The following is a 12,242-nucleotide window of genomic DNA, read 5'->3' on the forward strand; positions in this document are numbered from 1 at the left end:
AAGTCCAGAACACCACATGGTTGATTTGGTGGTACCCTGGCACCATCAAGGAGCTAGTTCCTTTTCTCCTTGCCCCCTGCTGTCTCCAGAACGCTGGCCTGCATGGTCCAGGAGCACTGCCCACTCTCCAGCCTGGAGTGCGGAGCAGAAAACACAAGGTTTTCCTTGGGTGGCTTTTCTTAGGAGTGAAGAAATTTTTCTTAGAAGCACATTTCTGGCAGACTTGGCATCATCATTTCTCGCCCATAATTTTATTACCCATTCTTAAACTAATACTTGACAAGGGACAAGGAATGACCATGGTTGACTTGTGTTCACCTAAATTCATCCTTTGAAGTAGGGAAGGCCTCAGTCTCCCCAGGAAGCACATGTGGACCCTACATATTAATAAAGTTGGATGTCTGCAGCAAACACCTGCATCTGCTATGTGCATGTTAAATAATCAAAGTAAGAAAAGCGGCTTCAACATATTTAGATGTTTTATGTTGAAATCTTCCCACTTGGTTTTCACAGTAGAATGATTTAGTCGAATGGAATCAATGAGGAAGCCCAGAGGTGCAAAATAAATGAGAGCAGAGCTGCTCTAGGGAAAACGGGTTCCAAAGTCTGTTCCTGCAGCATCTCCTAGTGTTCCAAGGCGCACAGTGTTCAGAAGAAGGCTTATGCACTTCACTTGCCTAATCCTGCATTACGTCCTCCAAACGCATTTCACAAGTGTCTATTAGGTACTTGGGACTAGGTTTTCAAACTTCATGAATTTTAGTGTTCCAACACTGGTAGGTGCTCAATGAATGACAGCAACTCTGATAATAATTCAGAGAGAAACAAGAAAAATATTTTTTCTACATAAATGATCATTGTTATAATATGGCATGTATTGGGATATCAGCATGTATTTTCCAAAATAATTTTATTTGAAATGGGTACTTGTATTATGTGAAGGGCTTAGTTCAGTGCTCTTCATCTTACGTGTGGGACTGAAGCTGTAGATCGAGGGAAAGATCCATAGGAATTAAGCAAAGGAAGGAATTTATCGATGAAGGGGGCTTCCCACATGTTTTATCATAAAAATTTTCAGGTGCCATCTTCATCTTTCAGAAAAATACTGTAATTTCCTTAGTAGGAAGGCAAGTTGGATAACAATAATAGTGACTAACAGAAGACCAGATTCCACACAGTCAGCCACTGGCAAAGATGAAGCCACCAGGATCACATTTTCACGTCCCTTTCAGGTGTGCATGAATGCAGAGTGTGTGGACATGGAGAGGACCTACAAGTCGACTAATTGCTCCTCCAAGTGCAAAGGACATGCGGTAAGGTGTGAAAATGAGTGTTCCCGAGCCTGCAGAGTCATAGGTGATTTTAAGTCAGTTGCTGTGAAGCAGAAGGAATGCTTTCAGGGTTCAAGGGTCACGGTTGAGTGTGGCCAACCCCTCGGCAGCTCTGACTCTGAGACTTCTCTTCTGAGGACATTTACTGAAATGCCTGCGAGGCACTCAGACCTTACCTGGGCAGGTGAAGGACGGCAGAGGGGAGGAGTGACCGTGTTTCAGAGTAGGCTTGTGGTGGAGGAACGGGGCTTTGGAGTGTGCGCTCAGTCTAGTGGGGAGACTCACAGCACCCTTGCCCCTCCAGGTGTGTGACCACGAGCTGCAGTGTCAGTGTGAAGAAGGATGGGCGCCTCCGGACTGCGACGACTCTTCCACCGTCTTCCGTAGGTGACCTGCAGCCTGGGAAACTGCTCTGCTCCTCCAAGCTTTGGTTTTATATCATGTAGGACTTTGTTGCCTCTTTTCTCTCCTCTTGGAGTTCCTCTTCTATAGTCATAGACTCCATAATACTAATCCTCAAAGCCTTTTTAATGACTTTTAAATCATTTTTTTCCATTAACTATATTTTTACTCTTCAGACCAAGAAATCTCAAATTTTGTTTTAACATACCAAATTTTCTTGCTTTATGATGACTCCTCTGTCCTAGGGGCCGTGACTTGTTGGATAGGTAAAATGACCTCATAAAACTCTCAGAGAACATGATTTCTGCTATTTTTATAGGTTCAGTGCATCTCTGGCTGCACTTCTTGCCTTTTAAAGTAACACTTCTCAGAGACTAATATAGCTAAACTATGTTTCTTTGTGTGTTTGTATATAGCACATCAGTTTTCCATACTTTTACTTTCATCCTTTCTGGATTCTCTTTATGTCTGTCTCTTTCATTAAAAAGAAAAATGCATGCAAATATCTCTCTTTCTTTAGGATTTAGTCTCATGCTTTGTGTTTTTTTCTTTTTAGTCTTAATTTTTCTTTTTTCAATGTATCTGGAGTACTGATTTAGTTTAAATTCAATGTAATTACTGATATATTTAGATATAAATCTGTAATTATAGAGTTTCTATTTGTCTTGTCTTTTCTTTTTTTTCTGTCTTCTAGACTTATTGAGTATTGTAATCATTCCATTTTTTTCTTTTTATTAACTTGAAGGTTATGCTTTTCTTTTAGACTCTTTTAGTGTAATTATCCTAAAAAGTTCTACTTCATCTGCTTTTGAAAGTAGATTTTATTTTTAGGGCAGCTTTAGGTTCACATCAAAATTGAACAGAAAGAACAGAGTTCCCTTATACCCCCTGCCTCCTGGTATACACAGTCATTTCCATTAGAGACATGCAGAACCAGAGTGGTACGTTTGTTATAATCAATGAACTGACATTGACAACATTATTACCAAAGTCCACAATTCACACAAAGGGTCTCATTTGATCTTCATTCCTTTCTGAATTTCCTAACTCTGTCCAGGATAATTTTCATGTCTGTCTCTGGATTCCTGCCCTCTCATTAATCTCTACAATTTCTCCAGGTTTTTTTTCCAATTAATTTTTTTCAATATTTCCTTCATCATAGGGAGTATTTTATTTGGCTTTTTAAAATTCTTTTTAGTGGGAAGGTTGATCCAAATTTTCTAGACTGCCATTACGAGAATTAAAGAGATTAGATATACTCTTCAATTATTTCCATTTTAAACTGAACACTCAGTTCCTGTTATTATACTCCTCTCTGTCTGTGCCCCAACTTTACCTCCAGACCATGTGCCTTCAAATTAGGGATGTTTGTAAAGCCAACTTCCTCTTTAGTTCTTCTGATATGTTGCTATCTTGAAAATAGAATTACAATTCCATTTTTAGTTTAAATACATTCTTTCCATTCTTAAGGTATCTACATTGTATCTAACACAAATGCCTACAAACTTTATTTTCTTTTTACTTTACTGAAAAGTAATTTTTATGGAAGGGAAGATGGGGAGATTTGAACTGACATCATTGTCTTACCTAGAATTTTATTTCTGAGGTATCTACTTCCACCTGCCTATGTGCTCACACTTGTGAACTTTTCTTGCATTTATACAACAACTAACCCCTTTTTTTTTTTCTTTTTCATATTGGGGACTGAACCCAGGAGTGCTCTACCACTGTGCTACATCCCTGGTTCTTTTTATTACTTATATTTTGAAACAGAATCTTGCTAAGTTGCTGAGGCTGGCCTGGAACTTGTCATCCTCCAGCCTCAGCCTCCACAGTAGCTGGGATGACAGGTGTGCACCATTGCACCCAGTTATATCAAATTATCTTGTGACAAGTCTGCTGATCTCTATAATGACAGCAGGATCTCTCTGCATTCCTCTTCAGACTTGTACCTCCTGGTCTCTTGTGGTTTCTGATTATTAAAAGAGAAATAAATACTTGAGATAGCAGACATTATAAAAGAGAAAACACCACAAGGACCCAGGAATATTGGTTAAAACCATTCCCTGGTTCACAGGGTCAAGTAATTTATTTTCTGACCAATATACAACAAATATCAGAAAAACAGTCGTCTGCATCAGCTTTCTTACTAATATCTCAGCTCCTTATTTGCTACTGACGAGAATATCATTTCCAGGTTGCATTTTCATTTGCTGGTTTCATTCCAAAGTGAAGTTCAAAAGCATTTCATTCTCGCTCTGACATCCTCTCTACTTTTCATTTTTTCTAATTGCCAGCCCTTCATTTACCTGTTATCTCAGAATCACCCTTCAGAGAATTCTCAGTGGTATGATGCTTTTCTTATATTAAATGTTTCTTACTGATTTCCTCTTTATACATATTAATGCAATAGTCATGATCAAAGTACACTTTCTTTATGTTGGCTGTGAGATATTTTCCAAGGAACACAGGTTTATTTGGGGAAGGGGGAGACAAATTTGTGCACACAGTGAAGCAAGCGGTGTGTAGATGCCAATTCCGCCTGTCCTCTCTGTTGCAGATTTCTCCATTGTGGTTGGAGTGCTGTTCCCAGTGGCAGTCATATTTGTGGTGGTTGCCATAGCAATCCGGCACCAAAATGCCAGAAGAAAGGGGAAGAAAGTTCAGAGGTAAGCCTTTACTCGGCTGGGGCCTTAAATGTAGGAGTCTGATCCAAGCTCCCAAATTTAGTTTTGGTTTTCTTCACATATTCAATAATATACATACATCTTGGGCCAGAGTTTGGGTAATTCTTTTTCTGGGAAATCCTTTATAGCAAGAAGTATTTTATTCTTCTATTAATTACTGTATTTATAATTAATAATAAGCATGGTAGTAACTCTCATTATTAAAGGCTGCTGCATTTATTATTATAAGAGCACTGCATCTAGCAATTATTCATCACTAACTATATGATAAACATCGTGCCAAGCCCTAGTATACCCACTATCTCATTTAATCCTGACAGGAGCTTCATGAAGTGTTACTGTTATTTCCATCTTATAGATGAGAAGGTGATGCCTGTCAATCCTGCAAGAGTTGTTGTGACTGATGTGGAAACCAGCTCAGAGAGGATAAGGGATTTACAGTCTTGCAGAGTAAATAACGGAGCCTTGATTTCCATCTAGATCTGTCTGTCTCACAAACGATTTTACAAAGGTTCTTATCCAACAGAATCCTTTTAGCATTTTTAAAAGCTAATTTATTCATCCATAATAATAAATATTAAATGAATAAAGATAATAAAATGAGATGATTCAGGTTTTAAAAAATTGGTTTTAACACCATTACTAATAGGCTCTGTGGGAAAAGAAAAACAAAATTGTTAATGATGTTTCTCAATTATAGGATAACTATACAAGAATATGCTGGGGAGCTAGGAAAAACCCAGCCAAGAAGCAGGCCTGACACAGTGGGCTGTCTTCCATCCTTTCCCTGGCATGCCGAAGGAAGTGCTGTCAATTTATACAACGTGTCTTTGCTTTCAGGCCACTATCCCCCACTGACACCGGGCCACACATGCAGAAGAGTAAGCCCCAGATGGTGAAGGCCATTCAACCCCAAGAGGTGAACTCCAGTTGACACTCTGCTTGCCAAGGCCCCAGTGTGTGACTTTTTCGCACTCTCCTATCCTGACTACATACTTAACACTTTTGCCCTGCGGTGTTTTCTCAAATCTACCCAAATTTGCCTTTTGTTAATGTGAAAAAGAATCCCTAAAATGCAGAGGCTACTTGGTTAGGGCTCATGGAATGAAGAGAGTAATGAACAATGAGAACCAATGTCTCCTTCTGTTTCTTTCTCTTCTGTACTCTGGGTTGATTCCTTGTTCTTTGGGCAAATGTCCCCATAGATAAAGTGCTTCATATTTTTGTATGACAATATATGCAATATGTAATACCCTGGTCATGTTCTACATGTCTAGAGATTTTAGTTGATGCTAGTTAATGGTAATAACATTGGTAATCATGTTTCTGGGATATACTCCTATAAATGCCCCAACTGAGCCACTTGGATTTCCTGTCTTGTCCCTTAGTGTTTGGCTCTGAGCTACCAGGCTTTGAGTGGGTGACTTATTGGAAGCTTACTTAGGAAACCATTGGTTTTATTTAAAAATATGATTGTTTGTTTTGGGATGAGTTGGATGAAGCTGTGTGTCTCTGCTCTGCCTGTGGAAGGCAGTGTGCCTCTGCTTCTCTTGTGAGTTAGCAGCCTCTCTGTACTACCCTGCCCACCCTCGAGGAGATACTAGTGAAAAACACAACCCACTATGCCCAAGTAATTATCCAGAAGAATGTTGAAACTTGTGGAATATAATATATAAATTCTTCTGCAAAACGTTTTGAAAATGTGAAGTACGAGAATGTGCACCTCTCCATTATATTCCTAAATTTAACCATTAAAACTGAACCCCAGGGCTGAGAAATTGATAATGCCTTATAAGAAGAGTACCAATCTGCTTCATGAAGCACCATTATTAGTGAGTTTGGGTTGATATAACAAAAATGGCATAAACTGAGTGGCTTAAATAGCATCTATTTGTCATTGTTGTAAAGGATGGAAAGTCCAAGATGGAGATGCTGACAGATTTGGTGTCTGGCAAGAGTTTACTTCCTGGCTTGTAGACAACTGCCTTCTTACTGTCTCCTCACATGGTTGGGAAAGAGAGATCGTCTCTTTGTGTCTTTTCTTGTAAGAGCATTAATCCTATCCTGAGAGCTCTTCCTTCAAAACCTATGTTCCTTCCAAAGACCCCACCTCCATGCACCATCACATGGGGATTAGGGCTTCGACAAATGAAATTATGGAGAGACTCAAACACTCAGTCCATAGTAACCATCTTCCATTGTCATTGGACTATGCATGAATTATATGTGTGCCCCAACATGAAAGCAACTCATGGGTTTAGAATATTCTCATGGGTAAGGTTATAAATTCTCCATTTCTGAAAATAATTTAAACCTTTTCATTAAGCACAACTGTTTTCAATAACTTATCTTCAAATTACTTTGCTTTTGTCTTCTTTCTAGCTAATTACAAAGCCTGATTTTCCACCACCACCAATTCCTACCTCTATAACTTCTTCGTTCCTTGTAAGTATTAGGTGTTCACTGGTGTGTTGTTTTTTTGTTTTTTAATATCTCTTGAGCTCACTTGGAATACAGTGTCTAAATCTTTGGGCTTTTTACTGGGACGTGTGCTTTGCAGGGTAACCTAACACATCCCACCACCTTTGTCCTGGGGTATCTCAAACAGCAAGGCCTATATATTATCTATAAATTCATATGTCATTGGATTTTAATATTGATTGTAATTATTGAAAAAGTGATATACTTCTGTTGTATGAGGTAAAATTTAAAGAATCATTTCTATATTTTCATACTAGAGAACATAAAGTTTTATCATTTATGGTACTTACTATCACTTGTAGGTGGAATAATTCTTTTTTTTTTTTAAGAGAGAGAGAATTTTTTTAATATTTATTTTTTAGTTTTTGGCAGACACAACATCTTTGTTTGTATGTGGTGCTGAGGATCGAACCCAGGCCGCACGCATGCCAGGCGAGCGCGCTACCACTTGAGCCACATCCCCAGCCCTGGAATAATTCTTATTAGAGTTTTGTTTTTGTTTTTTTGTAGTAGAAGGTAGATGTTTTAGTCAGCTTTTTCTCCACTATGACTAAAAGTCCCAACCACACAATTGTAGGAGGAAGAGTTTATTTGAGGGCTCACTTTTTCGGAGGTCTCCATCCATGGACAGCAGGCTCCATTCCTCAGGGCTTGGGGTGAGGCTGAACATCATGGCAGAGTGTGTGACAGAGGGAATCAGCTCACATGATGATCAGAAGCAAAGAGAGAGAGACTCCACTCTCCACACACAAATATATACCCCATAGCCACGCCCCCGATTAACTACCTCCTCCAGCCACACCCCACCTGCCTCCAGTTAGCTGTCAGTCAATCCCATCAGGGATTAATCCACTGATTAGGATAAGGCTATAACCCAATCATTTCTCCTCCACGTCTTGCATTGTCTCGTGCATGAGCTTTTGGGGGACAGCATATCTAAACCCTAACAGTAGAGTATGAAATTAGACCATGAAATGGAATAAAAGTCAGTGTTCATGAACTAAAAAATGGAATTCATTCAATCATAAAACAGTTTCTGAGCATATTCTGTCATGCCTGGTACTCTTTGGGGGATACTTGAAAAGGTATGAATCTAAGTTCCTTTTCTCCCCCAGAAATTTCATATTTCTAGCTGAGAGACAGATCACATACACATGAAGCACCTAATTCTTCACATATTACTTGTGCCAGAGTGAGAGAGACTGTGTTAGTCACCTTTTCCTCACTGTGACTCAAATTCTTAATGAGAGTGACTTAGAGGAAGGAAACTTTAATTTGGGCTCACAGTTTCAGAAGACTCATGCTCAGCAGGCTCCATTGCTCTGCGCCTGAGATGAGGCAGAACATCATGGCAGAAGGGCGTGGTGGACGAGGCAGCTCAGCTCATGGCAATAGGACAGCTCAGAGGAGGAAAAAGGAGCCAGGAACTAGATATCCTCCTCAAGGGCACACCCCCAATGACCCATCTCCTCCTACCAAGACCCATCTGCCTACAATTACCACCCCGTAGTCCACTCAAATTATTAAGCGAATTATTGCCTAAAAGCCCAACCTCTGAATCTTTCTGCATTCCAACACATGCGCTTTTTAGGGACATGCCAGGTGGAAACCATAACAGATAGGAATGTGAGAACACAGTGAGGAGAAAATGAATGGGTTTAAAGTGCTTAAGGGAGAGGAGGATCCATTGACTGAGTAGTTGGAATCTGAACTGGCCCCTGACGTTGGGTAGAATTAACGAGTGAAGAGGAGGTAAAGAATATTTTTTATGAAGGAAATAATTCTGTTAAGATGGATTAAAACATTGCATTTCTAATGACCTACCATTATTTTTGCATCTAATTTAGCACAAAGAAACTGCTACTGTTTTTTAAGATAAGCAATGTCTTCATCTAACATAAGAGATCCATGGTCTAATTATTATAATAATGTATCATTCCTTACTAACAAGGGAAAAGTTCCAACCATGTGTTCTTAGAAGAAGTTCACCAAGAACAGTACCTGTTGATTGTCTGGTGGATATTAACATGAAAATCTTGCTTCTGAGTGTGGCCACTAACCAAGAAGAAGAAGATGAAAGTATCTGAGCTAGAAAGCTATGGTGACCTCCAATTTCCCCACTTTCTCAGGAATAGTCCCTAAGGACAGTGGGAATGGACTCCATCTCCCAGAGAATAATGACCCACACCTGGTCACCTCTCCTTTCCATATTATGATAAGTGTCCAGATGACTCTTTGGACCCCAGGATGGTATTTTTCTCTCCTTGTGTTCCTTCCCTCTCAGGTTTCCACTTCTTCACTCTTGATGTTTCCAATAACCTATCCAATAGGAAGTAGAGATCAGAGAATTGGTTCTAGCTTCTTAATAGTTCCGATTTACATATACGCATAAAATATCTACATTTGTAGGACAAGTTAATTAACAGTTTTATTTTTTTAGGACTCCAATCCAAAAGTCTGAAGCAGCAACTAAGCAAGAATTAATGGACCTGGGATGAAATGGGAAGTCTTGAAAACCTGGAGAACAGAGAAAAACACATACTTTCTCACTATGTGCTCCTTACACTAAGGAGGTTAACGTTTCCTGATTCCTGCTATACCTTTGAAGAGATTCAGTAACATTTTTCAAGAAAGCCTGACTCTTGAGAATATGTGTATCAATTTAAAAATTTTTGTCCATAGTTTGGAAAGGAAGATTATTGAAAAGAGATATGTATAAACTTTAAGTCTCTCTAGTTAGTTGATTTTTTTCTTATGCACCCCTTCTTTTTATTATCATGCTAACTAATTGCTTGAGTGTCCTTGAACACTTTGATTTGCTCATGTGATGGTAATTAATGTACCTTCTAATGAAAACAAATAAAAATCACAGGGGACTGGAAGGGAAGGGGAAAATGCACATTTATTATTAAATGCATTGTGACTTCTTCATTGTTTTAATACTTAACTTGTCAAATCAAAACCCTCAGTTAAGAAGAAAATTCTATAAATGTTGTCTCTTCCATGTGGTGTGTCTCCTGCCTACATTGTTTTCTGAAATATTTATTAACTGTGTCATTTGAGGTTTTCTAAAGTTGAGCAAAACCTACCCAATCAAAATAAAATTGTGATTGATATTTGGTTAATTCAGTTACTAACATGGTAAAATTGAACTTTACTTTCTAAATAGAGAAAGTTTTAGTTAAATAAACCAGTAGCATACACCAGCAGTTGCAAACTGGTGACCTGCAGGACATGTTTGGACTACAGATGTCTTTTATTTGGACTGAAAGATGTTGACCACATAGTGTTTTTAAATGTTTTGAATTTATTGCCTACATTTTTAAAAAGTGGGAGATCTTATATAAACATCAAAATTCCGAGCTTCTAAAGTAATCAGTTTGTGAACACTAGAACCACATGGCCCTTAACGGCCACAACTTAGTTGACAGATGGTGGGGCAAATATTGCTGGTTGAATGCCTAATATCCCCCCCTTCTTCTTTGCTTTCAGAACCCCAGTTTTATGCACTGCTCATTTTTAGATAAGGTGATCCTAATTATCACCCAGATAAGTTCTTGTCACTTGAACTCAATTATAATGATCTTACTTTGCATACCAGTGGTCAGTCCAGAGAGGAGCATACAACTCTCCTTTTTTGATAGAGGAGGTGTGTTGGGGATTTCTGGGTACTGTGTTCTCATTTTCTCTTTGGGATGGTGGCATCTGCTACTGCTGCAGCTGACCTGTGATTGTGAAGGCAAGGATGATATGCTGAAGAAGACAGAATGAAAGATTCAAAGAAGAAAATCTGGTTTTATTAATGATGCCACAGATTAATAACTTCTGGAGTCACCCCACACTTTATTGGGACTTCAGGTTATATTTCCAATAAATTTTCTTTATTGTTGGAGGCATTTCCAGTTGGGTTTTTCTCTCACCTGCAAGACAAGTCATCCTGACTAATAGAGTAGCCGTCTGCTTCACCAGGGTGCCTGCCCGCTCCATGGTCACTGCTTCCCCTTGTTTCTCTTGCCCTTGGCCTGTTTCATCCGTTTCTATCACCTCCCTGCCCACTACAGGCTTTTCTTTTCATGAGGAACTTTGCATATGAGAAGTCCATATGCTCTTCTCATATGGGGATCTGGATAACTTCACTCTGGCCTCAGCAGTGAAGCCCAAACATTCAGAACCAATGAAACTCCACATCATGTACAACCCCAAGAGTGGGATCCTAATAAGAATAAGGTGTACTCCATGTATGTATAATAGGTCAAAATACACTCTATGTACTGTCCTGTATAGCTAAGGAGAAGGAGGAGGAGGAGGAGGAGGAGGAATGGTGAAGTTTGATCCCCTGCAAGTGCACAACCTACAAAATAACCCTGGTTGGTGTAAACTTTCTTTCCATCTGGGTGTTTACACAAGAAAACAAACAAACAAATAAACAAACAAAAAGACAAAAAAAACTAGCTGAATCTGCAGTTTGACGCTTCAGAATATCCTGTCCTGATCCCAGACTAAATCCCCATTTCCTATAAGGCCACAATCTACTTGTGAGCAGCCTCTGAACTTTGACGCTTTTCTGTTTGTTCTTTGTTTTAATACCTGTTCCCAGCCACAGATTAACTTTATATTTTTTAAAATTGATGAAATGGAAATCTATGAATTTTCAGCTAGCCACCTACTAGGGCCAAAGCTAGAAATAAATCACAGGGAGTGATGGCTGAACTTTCCCGGATGTTCCTAAATGATGCCACCATGTCCTTGGTGCAGAGGCCTGCTAGGTCCCTTTTGGAGGTAGGCAACCCCAGCACGATGACAGGAAAACCATTCCTTACCATAAGCTTGCTTGGCAAAGCTACCTCAGGAGCTGATGACAGCTGATAGTGATTTAAACAGTTTAGAGCAGATGCAGATTCACAGACAGAGATCCGCAGTTGACTAACTTTGTGAAAATCCCACTCAATTCACATTGAACCAGCTCAGGTATTCCACCAAACCTATTCTCACCGACTATTTTTACCATCTGTATTTGATTTTCTGAACAGGTTAAATGATGTTTTTATTCAGGTACATTGAGGCACCTGAAGTTTCTCTACACTGTTTATCACCTTACCAAATTGTTGCTTTTTTGGGTGAGTTTTGGGAATGCATTTACCTTTGAACAAAATGATGAAGTATGCATGAAAAAAAAAAAAGCAAATTTTAGTTGGTTGCCATCAGAGATATGGAAAAGGTCTTTATTATTATTTATATGAATTCACATTGTTAACAACGACTCCCATATGACAAAGGTCTGAGGCTGACCTTGGGCCAACAGTGAGAAACTGAGCTTCTCGGTTCAGCAGCCTTGAGGAGC

The 12,242-nt window shown here is 39.2% G+C and overlaps 1 protein-coding gene across 1 annotated transcript in view; it reads left to right on the top strand.

The window, feature by feature from the left end:
- Positions 1 to 5,354, top strand: part of Adam28 (ADAM metallopeptidase domain 28) — a 72,636-nt gene extending 67,282 nt beyond the window's left edge. The window contains exons 18-21 of the mRNA XM_071609320.1: positions 1,233 to 1,313; positions 1,636 to 1,714; positions 4,294 to 4,402; positions 5,261 to 5,354. Of these exons, the coding sequence (XP_071465421.1) occupies positions 1,233 to 1,313; positions 1,636 to 1,714; positions 4,294 to 4,402; positions 5,261 to 5,354 (363 nt within the window). The remainder of the gene's footprint in view (positions 1 to 1,232; positions 1,314 to 1,635; positions 1,715 to 4,293; positions 4,403 to 5,260) is intronic.
- The last annotated feature ends 6,888 nt before the right edge of the window (positions 5,355 to 12,242 follow it).

This window comes from Marmota flaviventris, chromosome 3 (assembly GCF_047511675.1).
Source record: "Marmota flaviventris isolate mMarFla1 chromosome 3, mMarFla1.hap1, whole genome shotgun sequence".
NCBI classification, from domain to species: domain Eukaryota; kingdom Metazoa; phylum Chordata; class Mammalia; order Rodentia; family Sciuridae; genus Marmota; species Marmota flaviventris.